The sequence below is a fragment of the Lemur catta genome, chromosome 10 (assembly GCF_020740605.2).
Source record: "Lemur catta isolate mLemCat1 chromosome 10, mLemCat1.pri, whole genome shotgun sequence".
In the NCBI taxonomy this organism is placed as follows: domain Eukaryota; kingdom Metazoa; phylum Chordata; class Mammalia; order Primates; family Lemuridae; genus Lemur; species Lemur catta.
In genome coordinates, this window is record NC_059137.1 from 49003957 (window position 1) to 49029662 (window position 25706).

The 25706-nt window shown below is 42.3% G+C and overlaps 1 protein-coding gene across 1 annotated transcript; it reads left to right on the top strand.

Moving 5' to 3' along the window:
• Window positions 1–5969: 5969 nt before the first annotated feature.
• Window positions 5970–25560, top strand: SAXO1 (stabilizer of axonemal microtubules 1). Its single transcript, XM_045563527.1, has 3 exons — window positions 5970–6150; window positions 14700–14902; window positions 24406–25560. Exons 1-3 carry the CDS (start codon window positions 6101–6103, stop codon window positions 25407–25409), a joined length of 1257 nt encoding a protein of 418 aa, XP_045419483.1. The 5' UTR covers window positions 5970–6100; the 3' UTR covers window positions 25410–25560.
• The last annotated feature ends 146 nt before the right edge of the window (window positions 25561–25706 follow it).

Sequence of the window (25706 nt, forward strand, 5' to 3'; positions counted from 1 at the left end):
GGTCTTCCTCATAAATAAATTCTTTGTCTAGGCTGATATCTAGAAGAGTTTTTCTGACATTTTCTTCCAGAATTCTTATGGTTTCATGTCTTAGATTTAAATCTGTTATTCATCTTGAATTAGTTTTTGTGAGTGGTGAAAGACATGGATCCTGTTTCAATCTTCTACATGTGGCTATCCAATTTTCCCGGTACCATTTATGGAATAGGGCTTCTTTTCCCCAGTGTATATTACTGTCTACTTTGTCAAAGATCAGATGGCAATATGTTGATGGGGATGGTTTTATATCTGCATTTTCTGCTCTGTTCCCTTGGTCTATGTCTCTGCTTTTGTGTTAGTATCATGTTGTTTTGGTTACTATAGCCTTGTAGTATAGCTTAAAGTCTGGTAAAGTTAGGCCTCCAGATTTGCTCCTTTTGCTTAAGATTGCTTTGGCTATTTGGGGTCTTTCTGGTTCCAAGCAAAGCATAGAATTATTTTTTCTAGATCTGTGAAAAATGATGTTGGTATTTTGATGGGGATTGCATTGAATCTGTGAGTCACTTTGGGTAGTAGGGACATTTTAACAGTGTTGATTCTGCCGATCCATGAGCATGATGTTTTTCCATTTGTTTACATCCTCTGCAATTTCCTTCCTCAGTGATTCATAGTTGTCTTTGTAGGATCTTTCACCTCCTTGGTTAAATATATTTCTAGGTATTTCATTTTCTTTGTAACTATTGTGAAAGATTTTGAGTCTTTGATTTGATTCTCAGCTTGACTGTTGTTGGCTTATAGGAATACTACTGATTTCTGTACATTGATTTTGTAGCCTGAGACATTGCTGAATTCATTTATCAATTCCAGGAGTCTCTTGGAAGAATCTTTGAGGTTTTCTGTAATAGATATAAGATCATATCATCAGCAAAGAGCAACAGTTTGATCTCCTAAAGAGCAGTTGGAATTGTATCTATTGGTTGGTCTGTATTGGGATATTTTCAGCATCAGTGGGAAAGGGGAGAATGTCCTGTCTTGGAAGACTCTGAGTGTAGCCCAGGGAACTTGGAAAGGGCAGGTCAAAGATCTGCCTGTTAATTGATTGCCCTTGGGTTTATCAAAGCAGCCAGGAAACAGGTATTTGGTACAGGCTGGCATCCCATTAAGCCACATAGTATATGGCTATGATTAAGAGCATAGGCTTTGAAATGAGGCAGACCTGGGGTCCTAGTCTTGGCTTCATCACCTTCTGGCTACGTGACCTTGAGCAAGATAACATCTCCTCAGCGTTGGTTTTCATGTTTGTAAAATGGGGATGATAATGCTGCTGCTCTCATAGCATTGCTGTGAGGATTAGAAGGGATAATATATAAAACTCTTAGCCCAAGTGGTGCATGGTAATTGCTCCATAAATGTAGCCTATTAATTACAGAGTGCTTGCCTTGGGCTGGACCAGGCAGTTTACCTCCAGTACCTTATTTAATAATCCACATAGTCATACTAAGCAGTAGAAGTTGTTATCCACAAATTAACAAGGAGAAACTGAAGTTCTGAACATTACACAAGCACTCAGTGGCAGAGCTAGGATTGGGAACCAGATCTTCTGCCTCTGGGTCCCTTTCCACTATGTGCTCTGCCTCCCTGAGTGAAGGAGAACCCTCATCACTGCCCACACCAGGCTAGGCTCTGCAGGGGACTCCAAAGTCCCCTGGACATCCAAAGCAGTGGAGGCCAGACAAGTCATCAGTATCCACAGGTGCTGCCCCCCTTATAAACAGTGTAGGTTCTAAAAGACTATTGGCAGTTCATTTGTTTGAAAGCCCAAAGTTGTGTTACTCCAGTTACTATTCATGCTGCCAGTTGGTGGCAAGAGGAACAGCCATGTGATTTGATGAACAGCTTTGTTTGCAACTATAAAAATTCTTAACGTGAGAGTTTATAAGTAGAGGATTGTGCAAGGCAGGGTCCTGAAAGAGGTAGGGAAAACAACTCCGTGCACACTCTGAGCACAGCCAGTACCAGTGTGTAGTGGGATCGGCACAGCTTGGTGGAGAAAGTGGGGGTGATTCTGGTGGCCTTCAAGATAGGCCTTGAAGAAAGGGAAGCATTTTGGAAAAGTGGAAGTGGCAAGAAATCAGGGCAGAGAGTGTTACTGGTTTGTAAAACTGAAGCTTGCTGCCATAGATTGAGGTGAGTTATGGAAAACTCCTTAATTTTTTGTCTTTTAAAGCTTCTGATTATTTCACATGAAAGCAGGTCAGAGAGTTCAAGAAAGAGACAAATACCCTTTTAGTCAACAAAAATATTTCTTAGCATCTTTGCCTTTCCTACACTTTTAGAGAAAACTTCCAATACCCAAGTGCTTGCTCAGAATCAACTATTAACTTTTTCTGCATTCCATTAAAGGTCTCTACTAGTCCTTTTACCAAGTTTCAGAGAAACTTTCCTTTCACCTCTGGGGTCATAAATTCTGGAGTGGAAGACTTCAGAGAGTTCTGCTAGATTAAAAAAACCTCCGCCTCTTTTCCTTCCCTGACTATTGGCTCCATCCAGGTTTGTTTGAGTGTGCACCTCAACAAGGTGGCCAAAGCAGCTGTTAAAATGATACAAGTACCACAGAGCTTGGAGAGGTCTTAGTTCTTTGGTTCATGGCCAATAAGCCTCCTTTTATTATTTTATATTATTTTATTTTATTTTTTTGAGACAGTCTCACTCTGTTGCTCAGGCTAGAGTGCCATGGCATCAGCCTAGCTCACAGCAACCTCAAACTCGTGGGCTCGAGCAATCCTCCTGCCTCAGCCTCCTGAGTAGCTGGGACTACAGGCATGCGCCACCATGCCCGGCTAATTTTTCTATATATATTTTTAGCTGTCCATATAATTTCTTTCTATTTTTAGTAGAGACAGGGTCTCACTCTTGCTCAGGCTGGTCTCGAACTCCTGAGGTCATCCAATCTGCCGGCTTTGGCCTCCCAGAGTGCTAGGATTACAGGCGTGAGCCACTGCGCCCGACCAGGCCTACTTTTAAATACCCCAAGCATGGAGATTCCACAAACTAACATAGACACTTAGTTCTTGACGCTAGGAAAACTGACTCTAGGTCTTTTCCCTTTTGGCTCTAGTAATGTTAGAACAAATCAGTCATTTCCCTTTTCCTGATGACTTATAAATATCTATAAGCAGTTCATCTTCCTATATACTGTCCACTGTCCATCCATCTATTAAATAAATATATTAGACATTGGACTAGCTCCCAGTACACAGAGATGTAAGACTTGGTCTTTATCCATGAGGAACTCCTGGTTAATGAAGGAGCAGGCAGACCAACAATGAGGAGACACAGTGCTAGGTATCTCGAAAGGGGTATTCAGCGTGTATGTGGGTACAGGTGGGGAAAGCAGGCAACCCCATGAACAAACTCAGGCAATGAAACATTTATTTTTGGAGAAGAGTTTTTTTTGTCTTCAAAGCAAGAAAAAGTTTCAGTTAACTAACAATAAGTCAAAATCTTCCCTATAAATATATATTGATATAATCCATTTAATGGAACTGCAGTGTCTAGATGGAAGCTTGTTGCTATACTGAAATCCCCTCTCATGGGACTGAGCACATTGCAGTATTTTGCCATTAAATTTATTTTTCTTTTGGAATAAATCCTTACAGTGTGTTACATTTTTAAAAAAGTAAGGATATGGAAAAGGGATTATATAAAATCAAAGTTTTACTGGCTTAAAAAACAGGGGCATTGGAGAGGGAAAATATTGCTGTGCCTACTGAGTCCATTTTATTATAAATGCCTGAATCTTACCCTTAATAAAGTCTTTTCTCTCAAAGAGTGTGGGTGAATAAAATATATATACACAGAGGTATTTTGGGTAGGCAGTGCTTCTTGGCTTTTGATTTGAGGTTTGTAGGAATCCTAAGATGATAGGGTATTGGTTGGCTCAGATTGAAATCTCAGATAATTGGGCTGACTGTGAGCATAGAAATGGTAATATCTAACATTTATATGCCGTGGGAGATGGTTATTTTGTTTACTATGCAAATGCAACAATTTATCTCTTGAGTGGACAGAAGATATTTTAAAGCACTCATTAACTTATATACCGACAATTAAGAGACAGTTTATTAAATGTTTATAAAATATACAGTCAATGTACAAATAACTTTGTACAGTAAATGCCACCAATGTGCATTTTGAAAAAGAAAAAACTAAAAAAAAGAAAATTAAAAAAAAAACAAGAAAAAACCTAAACTTTTATATTTAACACTGTGAAATTTAGATATTCATTCTATAAGGACAGCATATTTATGAAAAATTTCCATATAAATAAAGAACATCTAAAATATAGTATGAATCAGTACTACTTCTGTAATAAAAATAAACAGTAATAAATGAGACGATTTTATACTCTCGAGGCTTTTCTGATACACAAATCTAGAAATGAGAAGAAAATAAATAGGAATATCTCTAAAGGTACCTGTTAATGTGCAAATCTAGCTGTATGGTCGACACAGGCATTGATGATTTTCTCTGGGGGCGGTGGGGTTGGAGAGAGGTACATATTGATAGTAACAGCAGTGGGGGTGGCAACGTTTACGTAAAGGTTGAACTTAGGAACAACAGAAGCAGTGTGCTGATCGTTGCCTGGAGCATAGCTTTATGTTAGAGCGGTGATGAGTTCTTAGTGTCTCTTTCTCTCTCTTTCTTTCTGCCCTTCCCTGTGTGCTGCCCCAGAGTACTGTATTTTAGTTTTTGTGATGCAAATCAGTCCAGTGTGAAAACAGTTCTATGCCATTCCCTGATATAACTAATTTGGAAATCCCTAACAAGGAGTTTTTGCATACGTGCTGGAGGCTAATGACAAGAGGCATCCCAAATGTCTTGTGAGGATTGTGCGTGGGCACACAGTAACTGGTACACTGTGCACTTAGTTCTGGACAGCTCCAACGGCTGCCCTCAGTCCAGCTGTAAGCAGAATCATTTTCATTTATTACCATGCATGTAAAATGGGAAAGCTCAAATTACAACTTAAGAATATTCTCTATCATTTGGTCAATTCATTAATACCAAGGCATAAAGTTTACTTAATCACTCAATTATATACTCAGTCATTCATTCAGTAAATGTTTACTAAGTGTGTACTATGTGCCAGGCAGGATAATGAGGTACTAGGGATTGAAAAGGTCCTGAGCTTTTCAGATGAGACAGACGATAAACAAACTCCCTAGACACGCCAATTGCAGATAACAGTAAGGATGAGAAAGGCACGCACAGGGTAATGAAAATGTGTGTACAGGGCAGAGGGGTGAGGAGAGGGCAGGAGGTGTGGGGTATATTTTAGGTATAAGATCAGGGGAAGTCTAAGGATGTAGTAATTGAGGTAAGACCTGAAAGAATAAACGAATGAGACTTTCAATATGAAGATGGTTTCACATGGTGTTTCGTGGACTCAGAACTGAGGTGGTTTTGCTTTGTGTTATGCCGTCTGTGTGCAGTGCTGATATTCTGAATTGGCGTAGGAACTGGCCAGTTAGAAAAGACATTGACCTGGCCCTAGAGCAGAGGCTTGGAGCACCCTGTTAGGTCAGTATTAAGCCCTTATTTACTGGGTGAGTGGGAGGGTGTTGGGCAGCTGGGTGGCACTCAGAGAGCTTGGGGACCACAGCCACTTTCTATTATGGTATGGAAGTATTCCAGTGTTCATAAAAAGAAGTGTGGCATGTGTAACAGCTGAACACCAGCTATGCTTCTGTGTAATTTTATGACCAAAGGAATTTTGATTAGCCATTGCAGTTATAGACCATCTTCTAAATTCTGGCTACTTCACATGGTTTAGTTGGAAAGAAGAAGGGTTAAATTCTGGTTTTCAGTGCTGGCAGTCTTACGGTTTTATTACTCTAGTCTGGGTCACATTTGGAGGAGGTAGTCTTATCAAAATGGATGTATTCCTCCCAGGAAGGCAACCAACCTAACTCCATGTGTCTTTTATAGACGGCATCACTGTCCACATCTCCCTACGAAGATTTATGATAAAACAGAGAAACCATGTCTTCTCTCCGAATACACCGAGAACTACCCTCTCTATCACTCTTACCTGCCCAGAGAGTCTTTCAAGCCCAGGATGGAGTACCGGAAAGGGTCCATACCAATGGAAGGCCTGACTACAGCAAGGTGAGGACAAATAGCATCAACATATGCAAGTATAACATTAAAGTAGCAATGTACAGTGCTAATGTACAATACTGCAATGTGCAGTATTAATGCATTAGTGTGCAGTATCGACATATGGACTGACTGCCTTAATGACTGTGTCACTGAAAAAAACCCTGCATCGATTAGCCTGCTCAGTTTTTCCCACACTCCCTCTTAAAAAGGATTCTTGCTTGCTGGGGTGAGGTGCAGGGGAAGGCTAAACTGATCTATATGTTAAATAATAAAGGTTGGAAGATAAGTAATAAAGGGATGCAAAAAAGGGAGGGAGGGGGTTGCTGCTGACTAAGGAGTTTTGAGCTTTGTCACATGAAAGGATCCAGAACGGCTTGGGTGGTGGTGGTGGTGGTGGTGGTGGTGAAAGAGAACTTGATAATCGGGGAAAAAAATGAGCCTTTTTGGAAATTATGCTGTAGGTTTTGAATTGGAGTTCTCCTAAATGTTCTTTAAGAAACATGAACAAAGTGGCTGGACACGGTGGCTCACGCCTGTAATCCTAGCACTCTGGGAGGCGGAGGCAGGAGGATCGCTTGAACTCAGGAGTTCGAGACCAGCCTGAGCAAGAGTGAGACCCCGTCTCTACTACAAATAGAAAAATTAGCCAGGTGTGGTAGCATAGACCTGTAGTCCTAGCTACTCAGGAGGCTGAGGCAGGAGGATCGCTTCAGCCCAGGAGTTTGAGGTTGCAGTGAGCTATGCTGATGCCCAGAGGACAGAGCAAGACCTTGTCTCAAACAAAATCAACCAACCGAAAAAAAACCAACCAAAGAATATATTTCCTTTTCAATTACCTTGATTTCCAAACTAAGATTTTTTTTGATCTAGGTCTGTGCAGAGTTTGGGCCACATGGCTCAGCGTGTTAGTGTTGCAGGGTGTCTGTATTGAGATTGTGGAGGGAGATTGTCAGTCTTAGGGTTGTTCCACATGTTGTAAGTCTCTAGCAGAATCTGCTATTGACAATTAGGTTAGTGACCTCCAGGTAGTGGCTGGTGATTGGTGATCCAGTAGAGCAGAAACGTGTTTTGGTGTGATCGGGCAGAGTCTCAGATGGTACAGGTTTGTCCCCAGGTGAGACCTGAAAGATAGATGTGTTGTCTGCCTTCTCCGTTCCTCCTTCCTGAAGGGCAGGATTGCTGCAAGGCAGAGATGATGGTGCGTGTTAATTGTGCCAGCATAGTGCTTATACATGACAGGTGCTCACGACCTGGTGACTTCTCTTCCTGTTGCTCTCCATTTGCCTCATAATTTTGTGCCAGTAAAGGGCCCAGATGGCTCAGGTGAAGGAGAATAGCTCTAACACAGTCTGCCTCCAGGTTTTCCCTGGGAATAGGGATAGAATCATCTGCCTATGAGGTTGTGGGTCGTAGGTCCTCCTATTGACTAAAAGCTGCTATCTTCTAGATCCACAGGAAGTCCCTGTCTGGGTTATGGGGGCAGGAGGACCCGCAGATGGACAAACAAGGCCAAAGGAGTCCTCAGGTTGGCAGAGATCTCTGGGCAGGGGCAGCTAGAGAATGAGGGGGAGTCGAGGGCCTTGTCTGATACTTGATTCAAATCAGGTCACTTTTATTCTAAGCATGATTTAGTTTAAAGCTTGATGTTTCTGGTTCCTGATGTATTAAAAAAATTGTAACTTATGTAATGATTTTTTCAACCTATGATTTATTAAACAATGTGAACCCTAAAGTTGGGGCTTCATTTTGCCAAGAAAACAGCATCCTTAGTCTCTGAGAGTCTACAGACCCCAGTGAGAGATGTGGACCATTCCTGAGCACGGCTTTCCTTTTAAGAAACCCTGGTCAACATCAATGAATAGCCCTAGGCACGTGGATAAGAGACATGTAATTGGTAGAAAAGGATGAGAGAGGTGATGAGGGATGGTTTGCAGACGTTATGTTCAGCCTCCTACCCAATTTACAAGAAATCAAGAGCACAATGTGAGTTGTACAGTTGACTTCAGATGTTCTATTTCCTGTCCTGAAGTCTAGGATGCTTTGAGGGTTGGATGTTGGGGGATGCTCTTTGTTAGTTGCCCACAAGCTTAGGAGAATGAGGACGAACCCTCGGCTTGGGCGGGAGCTCTGCCCCATCGCCAAGCTCTAAGGCCCCAGATACAACCCCAGGTACCCTCACTCCTCCCGCTGGTGCTTGCAAAACAAAAACTTACCCTCTGACCGTTCCTAAATTATCCTTGCTTTGTGTCACTTGCAACAATAAACATATCACCCAGAAGGCCCCTCTGCTTCTGACAGAGCCAGAGTAACAATAAATATCATTTACATCAAAATGTGGCTAAAGTGGAAGAATGCAGATACTGAAAGCGTTTCCAAAATAAGCTGTTAATGATCAAAAGGGCATTAAAAAGAAAAACTGGCAGGATCAAAGTGCCTCACGAGGAAGAAAAAGAGCAGACATGGGTCTCTCTCCTCTATTTTCTAGGAAAATACGAAAGGAGGAAATGAACAGAAGGCATCTATTCTCTTCCTTCTACCTTGATTTTGTTATTTCTCAACCCTGTGCCTGCCATGCTGGCCACTAGTTTTCATAGACTGAGAACAAAATTCTGCTGCTGTCAGGAAGGTAGAGGAGCCTCTATTGGAGTGTTCCACCAGGGGCTTCCAGGCCAAGGCAGGGGTCACCCCCCCCATCTGCACCCCTCTGTGTCTGCTCAGATTGTCCCCCCTCTACTCTTAGGACTCATTACTGGAACATCCTACCTACTTCTTTATCTAAACTTTGACCCCGCTTAGTTTCTGAGGTTGGATGGGGGCTCCCACCTGCTGAATGAAAATGTCATGTAGCCTAAGGCTTAGCTGGGTTTGGTGATTAAGCCCAGACACAAAAAACACCTGGTTTCTGGAAAGGTTATCATCCCAGCATGAGGCATGATTACAGCTGCACACAACTCTTACTGACCATAAATCTTGGGGATTTACAGCAGGTGCCATGAGGGGAATGCTTGCGATTTCCAGCCCTTCTTAGTGTGAAACTGTTTCTTGCAGCTCTTGGTAATTCTCTAGGATAGGATCTACCTTTTGTTCAGATAGACCCGAGATCAATTTATGAATAAGAGGTTTGCACTTCAAGCCTCATTTCCCCTTAGGCATGTCACCATGTAAAGCACTTGAGCCCCAATTTGGGACATTTATTTCTGTTAGCTAAGCCAGCTCCCTAAAGATGGGCAGAATGAATAGCCTCTGAAGACAGAGGTGAGTCTGTCTAAGGAAAGCCAGGACTGTGGGTAGAGTGGGAGGGAGGCACAGAAGGGGGAGGTAGAATTGGGTTCTGACTTGATGGGTTTGGCTGAAAGGCAGAGGACAGGGAGTTGGTAGCATAGACTCATTTTTGGTGAGACTCCTTGGTAAACTAAGGAGAGTAAGGGAGGGAAGAGCTAAGAGAGAAACGGCACTGGGTGTCCTCCAAAATCTAGGAAAGTAGCAAGAAAGCTGGTAGCAGCCTTGAGTCTTGCCCCACCCATTGAATTCTACACATTATTTGTTCAAATGCATACTCAACGCCCTACTCAGAGCTGTAGCACTAGGGATACACTTACTTGCCTCCACAGACTGGGCCTGGGGACTGATGAAGAGACAGATGCGGTTCTCAGCTCTGGGCTTGCCTGCGCAGTTTCAGAGCCTTTGAATTGTCCTTGATTAAATTTGCAAACATTTTGGCCATTATTTCTTCTAGCATTTTTCTTCTGTCCCCGATGCTCCATTTCTTTCCCCCAATCTTTTTCCCCCTCTTTCTTCTTCAGATTGGGTGGTTTCTGTTAAATCTAATTTCATGTTCACCAAGTTTTTCCTCCCACATCTTTATTCTGCTATTAAGCTCATGTAGAGAATGTTTTATTCTGCATCTTGTATTTTTCAGTTTTAGAATTTACATTTGGTTATTTCTATTAACATGTTTCTATTTCTCTTCTGCGATTTCCTATCCTTTAATTCATTATGACCTTGTTTTAAAATCCTGTCTGCTAATTCCAGCATCTTTAAAATCCTGTCTGCTAATTCCAACATCTAAGTCTGCTTGAGGGTCAGTCTCTATAATTGCCTTATTTTTTTTTTGAGCTTGGGTCAGATTTTTCTATATGTCAAGTAATTTTGGGCTGATTTTGTACATTGTGATGTTATTTGTTGTAGACTATCTAGATATTTTTTATATTCTTGCAAAGAGCATTTTTTTTTTCTGGACAGGCTCAAAGTGCAAACTCCATGTCTTTGTTGGCAGTTCATATCTCAGCTCTTTATCTGTAGCATGGTTGCTTGAAGTCTGCCTGCTTATGCAAGTTGGTCAAGCAGAGATTTGGGCCTAGTTTATGTACAGAATTTGGGGCTTCTTGTCTTTGGCTTTCTCCTTTCCAGGATTTCTTCTGCGTTTTCCAGCACCTGTGGTTGCCTCAAAGTTGTTCCTCTGGTTCCTTAATCAAGAAAAGATAAGAAAGACTTGTCTTTTAGCTGTTAGACTGCCATTTTCTTCTTTCATCTGTTGGCCGCCTCTAGAACCTGCCCATTTTGGTTACTCGCTAGTGCTTTTAGGTAGCTTTTTCTATTTTGTCCAGAGTGTGTATGAAGTGAGGGCAGATGTTAGCCTCAGCCTCGGTGGGAGTTGAGGCACTGATAGGGTAGAGGAGGAGATAGGGACTATGTCACTTGGATCCTGGAGGACATGTGCTTGGAATGCCATCTGTTACAGTGAAGACCAGGACTCTGTGTGTCCCGTCAGGATCAGGGGCACAAATCAAGCCCTGTGACTCAGCTGAGGGATCTTTCTTGGTGTATTGGGATGGGCTCCCCAACCTGCCTGGGATGACAGACTGGTTTCCTTAGAAGGGTACCTTTTGACCCTGGGAAGTTTGAGAATTACATGTGGAAATAATAAAATAAATCAGTGGATAAAGCACTACCCTATAGGGGAGATTGAGAGGGAACAAGTCATGAAGAATAGTCTTGTATCACAGAAGGCAAGGGAGAGAGTATTTAAACAATGAGTGAAAGGATAGATGCTATGATGAGGACACAGTGGGATCGGGAGGAGAAAGAGTGATTGGATCCAGACATGGCAGCACCTGGAGGCTGTGCCTAGAGCAAGGAGTGGATAGAATCAGATTGGAGGGGTGTGGCCCGAGTGGGAGGTGAGGGAGACAAGTCTGCACTTGCAGAAGGGAAGGAGAAGAGAACTGGAGGAGAATGGAGTCCATTGAGGGTCATGTCATGTTTTATTTCTTACCTTTAAAGATGGGAGACCCTCCCTGTACAGAGGAGAAGGTAAAACCACAGTCTAGGAAGTGTCCACAGAGGAGCTTCCTGAGAAAGGGAGGGGTGGGATTCAGGGTAGGGGTGAAAGCTTTGCTTTGGGCAAAGGAAGGGACTCCTCTTACTTGGACACACTCACAATTTCTGAGGTTTACATAGATAAACATTAAACGTAGATTTAAAAAAAAAAAGTGTTGCATGGCCCCTTTGTCATGGTGAAAATCTCCATTTCCCACTTCCAGGCTCATGACCCTAGTTAGCTGTTATTTCCTCTTTCCCTTTGTCAGATTCTTGTCAAACACCTTTCTTTAGCTTTGCCAAATGATTTGAAGTCAAGTTGTTATGACTTCCCCAGCAGGACCACTTTAACCTTTACTTAACTCTGAGTTTAGCTCTTGGCCTTCCATACTATATAACTTTTATAGCTACTTACCCAAAAGAAACTTACATCTTTGACCGATTTTTTTTTTTTTTTTCTTAGTTCATGGCCACAGTGGGCACAGGGACTGGGGAATGTGCCACAGGAAAAGAGGGGAGAGCCAGTGTCCTCAAAATATAATTGAAAAAAGCTATTCAATTTGAGCAATTGTGGGGAAGAATGAAGACTTTTCTTTGACATGAACTTAAAAGCTGTAAGGTTTTGTGTGATTGGGGACATGCAGTTATGTTGTGGTTAATGACAGGTTTCAGTGAGTGTTTGCAACATAAAAACATAATGAGGAAACACATAAATTCTGATTAAATTCACTCTGAAGCCACAGTAACTATTTTCAGGTAGGGTATATATTAATCAGACTTTCAATTTAAACTTTTTCCTGTGTTCAGAAGTAGATAATTTTCTTCTCATAATCATTTGCCTTAGTTATAGCTGATCAATCAATTGAACTATAGATGCACATTTACAATGGGAGTTAAATCTTATACCAGAGGAGGAGATTAACAATTTCATTCCCTAAACGTGGGGAGCAAGGATTTTGCTGCATTCACTTTTGTCTTTTAGAAACCCATGTCAGGATAGTCCAGGAACTGGCAAGTACAGTTGTGGGCACTTACCTGCTTTTTTTCCTGTAGAAGCAGCAAGAGACAGGGGCATTAAGTGTGCGTTAGTTGTCCGAAAGCCTGGCAGCCCTTGAAGGAAGGTTCTTGCAGCATCTCTGAGAGGACAGTAGCTGTACCAGCAGGAGAGGATGCCATGGCCTCCGTGTGCAGTGTGCAGGGTCCGTGAGCGTGGCAGGCCCACGGCTCGAAAGTGCTCCTGGGTGCTCTGAGGTTGGAGGGCTCGATGTGGCAGTTCAGGCATTGGCTTTGTTCCTCACCACTTGGCCTTAGTGTCTCCTGATGCTGCTTGGAAGTGAAGAGGGCTGAAGGCTTGGGTAGCCATCACTGGACGTGGGTTTATGAGGGTTTCGCAATGTATAGTCTCAGGTTGCCTCAAAACCCCATTCCATCCCTCTGGGAGTGAGTGAGGAGAGCCCAGCGTCCCTTGGGAGCACTCCCTTTAGAAGGCAAACTTTCCAACCAAAAGTCCCTTTCTAGTTAATTGGTTTTCAGACAGAAAACTTGGGCATTTCCGTTTGTCTCTGTAGCCTAAAGTTTTAAGCTGCAGTTGCTTTAGTATGAACACACATCAGGGTGACACTTGTTCTCTAAGAAGGGTGAAAGTGTGAAGCTGACCCTTGGCTTCTTGTTCGGCCTGTTCACTCCATGAGCCCCAATATCCACAGTGAGCTTCCAGACACCTCAGGCCAACAGTGGGGCCCTGGGAAGGGAGTGCAGGTCGGACCTCCTGTAACTGTGGCTACAGTGTATTTTTCAATCTACCCAGAGAGGGTGTTCTGGGAGTTCAACTGAAGCATCTCCCATTTCCTCCTTAGAGCCCTAGAGAGACTAATTCTCCTGCTTCCTAATTCCTTCCTCCCATCCCATCCCCAGCAGTTTCGGCACCCGGTTTGTGTTTATTGACAACCACGTGTATAATTCATGCAAGACAGGTTACAGTGGAGCGTGTTACCTTTGCTAGTCAAGCATGGCTCAGTAACACTGCTCCAGATTGTGGCCGGGAAGTAGGTTTTATTGGTGTTTGGGCCTAATGTTTTCCTGTCCGGAAACCTTCCCTTTCCCTTGGTGGGGCTGTTTTGGCAAGCACCATCAGGGAAAATCCACCTTCCCCTTGTCCAGTAGGATAAATGGGTTCCAGGCAAAAATGGTCTGTTGTGTGAAGCGGAAGCCCTCGGGGGGAAAGTTGTTAGTGCTGAGAAGTGGGAAGTTGAGGCTGCCCTAGTGGGCAGCCCGAGCCCAAGCTGAGTCCTGGTGTTGCCAGCGTGGTTCCTGATGGCGTTGCAGGGAGCAGCTGGGCCTTTCTGTCACTGTGGGATGCTTTGAGAGGGGACGGCTTCCTGCTTGGTGAAGACCATCATGCTTTTTCAATCCTATTGTTTTCATACTCCCTGAAATAACGGGGACACTGACACCAGATAGTGGAGAAATAAAAGATTTGGGATCTCTCCATTTATTGTACTTTCTTTCTTTTCTGTGATGCCAATAAGAGGAAGGAGATAAACGTTCATGGGAGAAGCTTTTGGGAACACAGTGAGGGAGGTTGGTGGTGCCTGGAAGGAAGAAGTTAGCTTCACAGTGAAGAGAGTGGGTGGGAGGAAGGGGGAGAGAGCAGGCCCGGGAAAGGGGCCCCTTATCGTGGTGGGGAGCGCAGTGTGGTCGGGCGGGGTGAGGATGGCGGGAGGTGAGGATTGGGAAGTAAGGCAGGGCCCAGGTCCAGGAAAACTTATAAATCATGGTAGAAAGTTGGATTTTTATCTGGAAGATGTTTAAGCTGGGGAGAGAGATGATCTGATCTGATCTTAGAGAGTTTATTATGGCCACACTATGGGGTTGAAGTAGAAATGGCAGGAGTGAAGCCGGAAGCTGCCACCTGCTCCAAGTGAGAAGTGGCGCCCTGGGCTGGACCAAGGGGGAAGGAAAAGCCATGGGGTGGAGGGGCTGCACTTGGTGAACGACAGACTCGGGGACCGCAGGGAGGGAGTCAGGGAATGATGGTCCAGGTGCCCGGCTTGGGTGAGAAGGAAATGGTGGTGCCTTTTTCAAAAGTGGGAAATAAAGAAGGAAGAGCGGTTGGAGTTGGGGGATAGAGTAGAAGATGACTTCTCAGCAAACATTTGTAGAGTTGGGGTGACTGGAAAACTTAAGCCTTACTCCAAGCCAAGGACCCCAATGACATGCACTTATTTTCCTTACAGGAGAGATTTTGGGCTTCACAAAGTGGCACCAGTGAAGCTCTACCAGCACAAGCAGTTTGTCCCAAGTGAAGAGAACATGGATTTGCTCACAACATACAAACAAGATTACAACCGCTACCCTGTGTGTCGCACGGACCCCATCAAACCTCGGGACAGTAAATACCCATGTGGCACCAAGATGGAGTGTTTGCCTACTTATAAAGGTGCGTGAGTGCTTGAGGGGCAGACTTAGGGGTAGGAAAGGCCAAGCCTGTGTGCAAGCCGGGAACTGTGTTTTATGTGCACATCCCCTTAGTGCAAGGGTCACTGGCGAACTATTTCCCCCAGGCCAGCTCTGGCCAGCAGCCTGTTTTTGTATAGCTGGGGAGCTAAGAATGGTTTAAAAATTTTTAAATAATTAAGAAAAAAAATCAAAAGAACATCATTTTTGGACGGTGAAAATTATGTTATATGAAATTCAAAGTCTGGTATTCATAAGTATGTGTCATTGGAGCACAGCCATACTCATTCATTTATGTATTATCTGTGGCTACTTTTTGTGCTATATGGCAAAATAGAGTAGTTGTGAAAGAGACTGTGTGGCCTGGGAGGCCTAAGACACTCAATATCTGGCCCTTTATAGAAAATATTTGCCAACCCCTGCCTTAGCTTGCTGTTTGAGTCTCACACTGCGGTACGGAAGCATTTGAAGTTCAAGCTAAATTGGTTTCTACAACTAATTGAGTGATTCCTTCACCCATTTAAAAAAAAATTGAAATGTAACATATGTACAGAAAAGTACACAGGTGGGATGGAGGAATGAAAGTGGAAGAGTGCTTTCCTCCAATGGGGAAAGGAGTTAGGGGACAGGGGCAGAAGATAGGACAGGTCCTGCTACACACTCCCCTCCCTCCCTTGACACCCTCTTCGTGGGCCCCCTTGCTTCATGAGTCTTGGCGTAGTGAGAGGCTCTTTAGAACAACTGCCTGCTGGGCTCAGTTTCTCTCCCCCACCTTGCCCTAAGTGCAGGGAAGAGACTACTTACCCCTCAGAATAAAAATACATCACAGTTTCTGTGGCTGTCTTAAATTTAAAAAAAAAAGGTAAAGAAAAATCACAGCTTCTGTGGCTGTCATAAAAAACCAACAAGATAAGAACACACACAGAAAAAAACCCACCTGATACTTATGCTTTAATCTCTTCCATCTCCAGCTTTCCCATGTTCCTTTCTTTCTACAGCTTCATCTCAAACTGTCCTTTGCCAATCACAGAAGAGCGAGTATTCCACTGCTAAAATGGAATCATGGCTGACTTTTCCCTACCGATAAAGTTAAAATTGAGAAAATCCTATTTTCTTCTCCTTCATTTTCCTTAAACTTCTTGCACCTGTCAACTGCTTGCCTACTTAAACAGAATTAATAAGCAAATACCAATCAAGTATCCACTGCACTGCTAAGAACCAGGCATGCACAGATAGGTAGGGTTTTTGGTTTGGGAACATATGCATGTGAGGTTAGATTTCATAGTTTTCCTCTGAAATTCAGATTTAAAAACAAGTCGGTATGTAGTTAAACATATTTGTAATTAGAGTAACCCCTTGGTGCCAGTTTGCAACCTATGTGCCTTCATAGTTTTTTTTTTTTTTTTTTTTTTTTGAGTAATACCGTCTTTCTGTTTGTGCTGCTATAACAAAATCCTTGAGACTGGGTAATTTATCAATAATACAGATTTATTTCTCACAGTTCTAGAGGCTGGGAAGCTCAAGATCAAGGCACTGGCAAGTTTGGTGTCTGGTGAGGGCCTGGTCTCTGCTTCTGAGATGGTGCCTTATTGCTGTGTCCTCACATGGTGAAAGGCAAAAGGGAAAAAAGGTCCTAAGATAGTTCCCTCCCCCTTTAATGGTGGCACTAATCCATTCATCAGGGTGCAGCCCTCCCGAATTAATCATTTCCCAAAAGGCCTCCATGCTTAACGCCATCACAGTGGGGATTAAGTTTCAACACATGAATTTTGGGAAAAATTCAGACCATGGCAAATACTTATCAGATTCTATTAATTTAAATGGTTTATTTATTTCACTGCTTCCCTATGACATAATGGCTTCCAGAACTGGGCCTTGAATGCCCTACATCTGTATCCTCAGCATTTAACATAAGGAATGGCACAACAAAGGTGCATCAAGTGAAGGAATAAATAAATGAATGCATGATTCTGAACCATTGTTTACAAGGGCTCCAGGTGACAGAGTTTGGCAGATCTATGCAAATCCCCACCTAGCCTGTGGGTCCTGGCCAGAAGCAGGAGTGAGGTTTGAGAAGGCCCATGGCATTTACCCTGCCCTTGGGTCAGTCCTGAATAACCTCATGCATGTGTTGAATGGCCACACCCTTGCCTTATTTCTTGATATATCATCCCTTGGATGACTTATCTCTTGTAAAAATTTGCTGCTTCAGTACATCTTTTCCATAGCAACATTCATGTCTTATGGCTATATATTGATTCTCTTTCCGAAAAAAAAAACCTCAAAGATCAAGATCATGAAATATATATATTTCAATGGGTATCATCTATATTTTTTCTATATGCTCTGGTTACATTGGTTCCACAGGAAAAATATGCAAACTTTTTCCTTTCCACTCTTATGGCCAGCACCTTTACTGGGGTCCAGAAAACCACCAATAAAATATGCTCCAGCAGCATTTGGTTGTAATTTGTGACATTTTCAAAACACTGTGCAATTGGAAAGATTGAGAGTGTAATTACTTGATGCTCAGCTTTAGGTTTAGCTAAGTTTTTTTTTTTTTAAAGACACATTATTGAATGGAATCCCTTTTAAAGAGGTTCTTGCCAATTACCCACATGACACTCTGGCCCTGAAGGGCTTTTCTGGCGTGTGAATAGTTTGTCATGTGGAATTCTGAGGTTTTCAGGGTCCTGTGGAGGTTTTCTGTAATAAACGCTGGGTGGAGGAAGTCAGAGGCTGGATAATAATGTGGTTTCAACTGTATTGTTGGGTATCAGAAATCACATGAGGCAGCTTTATGCTTAGGAACCTGTTTTCTTTAACACTTCATCCATCACAGAAGAGGGCCAGAAAAGCCCTGTCCTACCCACCCCCAAGTACCCTGAGCCAGCGTGTAGGCATCTATAGGTAGGTGCCCCCATTTCAGTGAGGCCTAAAGTCTGGGGTGGGGGAAACATGTGGTTTATATTCAGCAAGATGGTTCCCTCTACGGCCCCCTAATGCTTTCAAGATGCTGATAGAGCCATTAATGGCTCTTGGAGAAAGATTAGATTTTCAATTAAAATGAAGCCAATTTTGAATAAATAGTTGGTAGTAGTATTGGCCTAAAATAAACTTAAGAGTGTGCCTGGGGCTGGGGGCTGGGGATATGTCAGGACTTCTGGAGTGGTGAAGTAAGGAGCTTGGCAAATCTTCTTTTCAAAAACCAATGATGAAACTAGACAAAATGGTAAAAATCAACCATTTCAAGATTGTAGAAATCAACCAAAGGTACACAAAAAATTGAGCAACATTTATGCAAGAAAAACTATTGAACCTTTGGTTATGAGCACTGGGAGTCTGATGTTTTATCCTGGGGCTGCTTCCATCATCTCTCCCAACTATTCCATCTGTGTGGTACTTCTGCCTGGGCACAGGCTAGACTGAAAAGGTCAGCTCTGCTGCCAGTAGGGTCTGACTCGACTGGGAATAGAAAGCATATCCCGGGGTTTTGATAAAAACAATAGTGATCTCGATGGCAAAAAATCAGGGAAAACAGCTTTCAAGTTAGAGGTTGCAGTACTAATTGTAGCAAGCAACAGACCAGCAAACCTGCTAGAAATTTAACAGGGAGATCCAAATGATCTTAGTGGGCAGGCCTTGGTAAGCTTATACATATTCCTGGTCATCTGGAAGGCTGTGCACATGGGCAAGGGTGTGTGCAGGCTCAAGGGAGATCAGAGAGGGTCTTTTTTTTTTTTTTTTTTGAGACAGAGTCTCACTTTGTTGCCCGGGCTAGAGTGAGTGCCGTGGCATCAGCCTAGCTCACAGCAACCTCAGACTCCTGGGCTTAAGCGATCCTACTGCCTCAGCCTCCCGAGTAGCTGGGACTACAGGCATGAGCCACCATGCCCGGCTAATTTTTTTGTATATATATTTTTAGTTGGCCAGATAATTTCTTTCTATTTTTGGTAGAGACGGGGTCTCACTCTTGCTCAGGCTGGTCTCGAACTCCTGACCTCGAGCGATCCACCCGCCTCGGCCTCCCAGAGCTAGGATTACAGGCGTGAGCCACCGCGCCCGGCCCAGAGAGGGTCTTATCTACTCATCATCCCTGGCTAAATGTGAGGGCTAGTGCCTGTGCAAAGGAGATACAAGAAAGCCCAGAAAAAATAAAAGCCAATTTAGACTTGTAAACTGCCTGATCTTTGTGTGTATGTATGTGTCCTAACTCACACACAGATTCATTGGAAAAGGGTGAAACCCTTTCTGGTATTCAAGTATAACTTCTCAGTCATTGGGTGACCACTAGCCTATGCTGAATAGGGTGACCCTTAGGAAGCCAGGCTTAAAAATAAAAATAATTAAAAAAAAAGAAAAAATGAGCAAAAACATCAGTGGTCACACACTGTAGGGAAGATAAGACTCTATAGAATTTGTGCAGGTAAGCCACTGAATGCAAGGAAAAACAACTCCCAGAGGGGGAACAAAATCCAGAGTTGTTACAGCATAGTATCTAAAGTGTTGCATTTTTAACAGAAAATCATAAGACATGAAAAGGAATGGGGAAGTATAATCCACACATGGGAAAACAGCCAAAAAAGCAGTCAGGTAAAAAGTATCTCTGAAGGAGCACAGATGTTGGACCTAACAGACAGATATTTCAAACTAGCTATTATAAACATATTCAAAGAACAACAGGAAACCATGTTTAAAGAAATAAAAGAAAGTATGACAGCAATTGTTCATCAAATAGACAATGGGAAATCATAAAGAAAAACTGCAGTTGAAAGGACAACTAAAATAAAAAAAGTTACAGGGGCTCAACAGCAGATTTGAAGTGGCAGAACAAAGAATCGGTGAAATGCAGAAGATAGGTCAATAGAGATTATCCAATCTGAAGAATAGAAAAAAATGAAAATAAACAAACTCAGCCTTATGAAATACCATAAAGCATACCAACATACTCATAATGGTACCCTCAAAAGGGGAAAGGGGTAGAAAAAAATATTTGAGGGGTTAATTGCTGAAACTTCTCAAATGTCATGAAGAATATTTATCAATAAAGAGGTACAATCTAAATAGAATACACATAAAGAGCCATACCTGTTGACATCATAGTTCAATCATTGAAAGCAAACAAAGATTTGGAAAAAAAAAAAACTCATCACGTGCAGAAAAATGACATTTACAGCTGAGTTTACTTCAGATACAATGGAGGACTAAAGGCAGTGGGTTGACATACTCAAAGTACTGAAAGAAAATGTCAACCAAGAATTTTATATCCCATGATATTATAATATTCTTCAAAAATGAAGGCAAAATCAAGACATTCCCAGATAAACAAAGACTATGACAGACATTGTATTATAATACTAAAGGAAGTCCTTCAGGCTGGGAGGAGATGATGCCAGATGGTAACACAAATCTACACACAGAAATAAAGAGCACTGGTAAATGTAATTAGCACTGGTAAATGACTTTTCTCTTCAGTCATTTAAAAGACATTTTTTTCCCTCTTAATTTAGAAGACAACTATAGAATCAGTACTCATGAAACTGTGGGGTTTCTTCCAGGAATGCAAGGTTGGTGTAACATCAGAAAATCAATCAACGTAATATGCCATATTAATAAAGTAACAGACAGCTACTTGATAGAAAGCATTTGATAAGGTCCAATACTCATAAAAGCTCTCAACAAGCTTAGGACAACAAGGAAACTTCCTCAGTCTGATAAGGGGCATCCACAAAAAACCTTCTACTTATAAAACATCATACTTAATATGGAAAGACTGAATGCCTTCTCTCTAAGATTGGGAGCAAGGCTAGTATGTCAGCTCTCACCACTTCCATTCAACATGGTATTGGAGGTTCTAGCCAGTGCAATGATGCAAGAAAAACAAATGGATCTAGATTTGAAAGGAAGATGTGAAACGGTCCTTATTCAGACAACATCCTATATGCAGATAATAGTAAGGAATTCACAAAAACTATAAGAGCTAATGAGTTCAAGATTTCAGTATTGGAGAGCAGTATATAAAATCTATTATATTTCTATATCCTAGCAATGAAAATCAAACTAAAATCAAGAAAATACTTCTCTTCCTGGTAGCCTCAAAATGAATAAAATACTTGGAATACCTTTAAAAAAATAACTGTAAGACTTATACACTCAAAACTACAAAACAATGCTGAGAGAAATTAAATAAAATCTAAAGAATGGTGAGACATTTATGTTCATGAATGGAAGATTCAGTACTGTTAAGATGGAGTTTGTCCCAGACTGACCTATAGGTTCAGTGCAATCCATATCAAAATCCTAGTAGGCTTATTTTTATTTTTGAAATTGGCAAGATCTTAAATTTTATATATAAAATCCAAGTAAACCAGAATAGCTAGAAGTTTTTTTTTTTTTTCAAAAATAAGAACAAAGCTGAAGAATTTATACTTCATGGTTTCAAAACTTTACTATGAAGCTACAGTAATTAAGACAGTGTGGTATTGACATAAAGATAGATGTAATGGCCAATGCAACTGAATTGAGAGTACAGAAATAAACCTTTATTGTCAATCGATTTTTCACAAAGGCATTTTAGTGTGAGAAAGACAGTCTTTTTGATAAATGATGTCAGAGCAGTTGAATTATCTACATGTGAAAAGATGAACTTAGACCTTTACCTCACACCATACTCAAAAATTAAAGGATCAGAAGCTTAATATAGTAGCTAAAACTATGAACCTTTTAAAATAAAACAGGAGAAAAATCTATGATATCTTGGAATAGGCAAAGATTTCTTAGATATGGTGTCAAAAGCATGATTCATAAAATATAAATTAGACTTTATCAAAATTCTATACCTTTGAGTGCTTTGAATGACACCATTAAGAAGATGAAAAGGTAAGTAACAGACTTGGAAAATGTATGTCACATACCTGGTATAAGACTTGTATCCAGAATTTGCAAGGAACTCTTAGAATTCAATAAGAAGACAAAAGCCTAACTTTAAAATGGGAAAAAATTTGAATAGGCTTTTTACCAAAAAGATAGATGAAGCACTAATAAGCACATGTGGAGATACTCATTAGTTGTTAGGGAAAAGTAAATGAAACTACGAGATAACAACTAAACACCCAACAGAATATTTATAATAAAGAAAACCCAGATAGTAACAAGCGTTGGTGAGGACATGGAGACATGAGAATATTCATGCATTGCTGGTGGGAATGTAAAATGGCACTTCCACTTTGGAAAAATTTGGCAGTATCTTAAAAAGCTAAACATAGGATTACTGTACAACCTAGCAATTCTACTTCTCAGTATCTACTCAAGAAAAATGAAAACATACGTTCACACAGATTTCTCCATAAATATTCATAGCATAATTTTTTATAATGCCCCCAAAGTAGAAACAACTCAAATATCCATCAGTTGGTGAATGGATAAACAAAATTTGGGTATATCCATATAATGTAATACTATTCAACTATAAAGAGGAATGAACTGTTGATGCATAGTACAACATGGATGAACCTCAATTACATTGTGTTAAGTGAAAGAAGCCAGACAAAAAATGTGACATCTTATGTGATTCCATCATATGAAATGTCCAGAATAGGCACAGTTATAAAGACCAAGAGCAAATTAATGGTTGCCTGGGGCTGGGAGTGAAGACTGAGTACAAATGGGGATGATTGATATTTTTGGCATAATGCAAATGTTCTACATTTGATCTTAGCCAAAAGGCCAAGAAGTGATAACAAAGGCTCTATAACTGGATTTTGGTGATGGTTACACAACTCTGTAAAAGTCATTGAATTGTGTACTTAAGATGGTACATTTTATGTTACACAAATTATATCTCAATAAAGCTGTTGTAAAGTATGCTGGCGGACTCTACTAGTGTTGGCCGTATATGCCCAAAGCTCCTGGGAAGCTGCTTCTGTTGTAAGTCTTTTTAAAGTGGTAAGCAAGAGAATTCCCTGTGGATTCAGAGGGCTCACATGGGCTACTGTAGGCCTGGTAATTTGTGGGCCTGACAGGGCAATGTAGGTCTTGGATGTGAGCCAAGTGTTATGGAAAGAATGGCAGCAGTGCCAAGGTGGTTGAATGGGGTGTGGTTTGCCATCCTATTTTTCTCACCTGGACTTTCAGTCTTGGAGCTGACCTAAGAGTTTGTATAGTAGAGTCACTTTGAGGACAGTGTCTCCTCCTCAAGATGTGTGAGGGCCACCTCTAGTACGGATTTGCTTTGGGTCCAAGCCTTCCTTTACTTTGGCCATTGCAGCCCCACAGCAGAGGTTCCTATTGAGATGGACATCCCTAGATGTAGCTGGCAATCCTTTTCATTCTTCTAACATTCTGAAGTTCTCCTCCTCCTGCAAATCTTTCCTGATTATTTTTTCTGTACCTTTCACACCATCTAGGAATATAGTGCCCTAACTGTGATATGGGCTGTCAGAAGAGCATGGCTTTGGAGTCAACAATGTGGTTTAAATTCCAACTTAACTCACTTGCCATGTGACTTTTGGGCAAGCTTTTTGAAGCCTCTCTGAGCCTTTGCTTTTGGAAATCTATAGACTGGAGACAGTCATACCTATCACAAAGGGTTATTGTGAAGATGAAACAAGATGGTGTATGGAAAAGCTTGAGCACAACTCACTGGCACATAGTTGGTGTTCCTTAATTGTTAGAACTGGATAGTAGAGTGGGTCAGATCATGGTCTCTGGATCTGGACTTGAATTCATGCTTTTCCCCTTCTAGCCAAGTGATCTGGGGCAAATTCCCTAATTTTCTGTGTCTCTCTGTTTCTGCATCTGTAAAATGGGCCTTTTGATAGTACCCACCTCATTAGGACTGTCTGAAGATTAAACAATATACAAAGCACTTAGATCACTGCCTGTTACATAATAAGTTTTATACAAGTGGCAACTGCTATTATTCTCTTACCAGCCAACACAATGCCTGTATTCCCTTGGAGTGGCATATTTGATTTATGTGGATTGGATGAGAGGATTATAGGGACACAATGGCTGTCACTCCACAGATGACCAGGTAGGCCTGGTTGGTCCAGTAGGTGGCCCATGAGTGGTGAGTTGTGAATCCCCTGTCTCACTACATCAGAAGCATCTTCCCATTTACTCCATGCTGAGCCAGAGTGGGCACTTTCCCTATAGAAGAAAGGAACAGTTCCTGGGTCAGGGTAAGCCAGTGGTTGAACTTCTCTGCAGGAATGTATTGCCCTGATCCTCCCACAACCGTGGACCGTCTAAAATCCCTGCATGCAGCAGTGTGTGTGTTGGGGATGGATGATAACAATTCCTATAAATCTGTCTCTTCTGCACAGTAGCCTGCAAGTACCATAGAGTTGAAACATCGAGCTCTTGGTTCTGGTGGTAGCAGGGATCTTCTCTATTCTTCCCTTGTCTCAAAGAACACCTCACTGGAATACATGCAAACTGGATGACCTGATTTGTTATTAATTATCTCCTCTGCATTAATTTCAGCTGATTATTTACCTTGGCACCAACCGAGACGAGAACTGCTTCGTCCGGAACGCAAGTACCGGCCAGCATCAACCAGGTTTGATAATAGAACCACACACCAGGATGACTACCCTGTAAAGGGCCTTGTGAACACCATGAGCTATAAACCTCCGCCGGTACCAAAGCTCTGTAACATCCCCTTGGAGGATCTGACTAACTACAAGATGAGCTATGTGGCCCACCCTGTGGAGAAGCGCTTTGTGCATGAGGCACAGAAGTTCAGGACCTGTGAAATCCCCTTTGAGAGCCTCACCACCCACAAACAGTCCTACCGGGGCCTGATAGGGGAGCCTGCCAGGAGCTTGAAACCTCCAGCCAGGCCTCCTGGGCTAGACGTGCCTTTCTCTAACACCACCGAGTTTCGAGATAAGTACCAAGCTTGGCCGACGCCCCAGATCCTCTCTAAAACTCCCATTGCCTATGTCCCTCCCGAAGAGAAGATGGATCTTCTGACAACAGTGCAGTCCCATTACACATACCCCAAGGGTGCCCCAGCTCAGTCCTGCCGACCGGTGCTCCCGACTAAGAAGAGCAGCTGCTTCGAGAGCTCCACCACCACCCAGGATGACTACAAGCAGTGGGCCGGCACGCGCACGGAGCTAGTCAAGCCCACTCCCCAGCTGAACCTTCCCACGGAGCCCTTGGACTACCTGACCACCACTCGGGCCCACTATGTGCCCCACCCACCCAGCAATACTAAAAGCTGTAAGCCCCCCTGGTCAGGCCCTCGAGGAAATATCCCTGTGGAGGGCCAGACCACCTATGCTGTCAACTTTACTCCCAAGGAAATGGGCAGGTGCCCAGCTTCATACCCCGAGCCTCCTGGCTACGCCTTTGAGGAAGTGGATCCTTTCGGGCACAGGATGTACAGGCCGGTTTCCCCGGCAGGCTCTCGGCAGAGCAGCCGTCTTTCTGCGGGTGATTCCGGAAACCCCAATCAGAGGGAATTGTCAGTGTCAGTCTGATTTCGAAAAAATGGTTATTTAGAAATTGCACAGTACTTTTAAAAAGCAGACAATTAAGAATTATTCATGGAAGAAAAAAGGAATTCCTCAAAATGAAAAAAAAAATCTTTATCACTATTTCCAGGACACTAGAATAAAATGAGAATCACTTTACTCCAGGAAAATGACATTTTACCACTGGCTAATTAAATCCCCTTAACCCTCTATCTACTGTCCTGGTCCCCCCGCCCCCCAGCTCCCTTACTTTGTACTCATGGAATCAAAGCTGGTTTCTGTGAGGTTTTCTCCGATCCAGAT

Bases quoted from the DNA above. Each gene is read 5' to 3' on its own strand.
- SAXO1 (XM_045563527.1), top strand. From the start codon at position 6,101: ATGGAGTACCGGAAAGGGTCCATACCAATGGAAGGCCTGACTACAGCA. The intron at 6,151-14,699 runs GTGAGGACAAAT...TTTTCCTTACAG, and splicing joins GAAGGCCTGACTACAGCAAG to GAGAGATTTTGGGCTTCACA. The intron at 14,903-24,405 runs GTGCGTGAGTGC...CATTAATTTCAG, and splicing joins GTGTTTGCCTACTTATAAAG to CTGATTATTTACCTTGGCAC.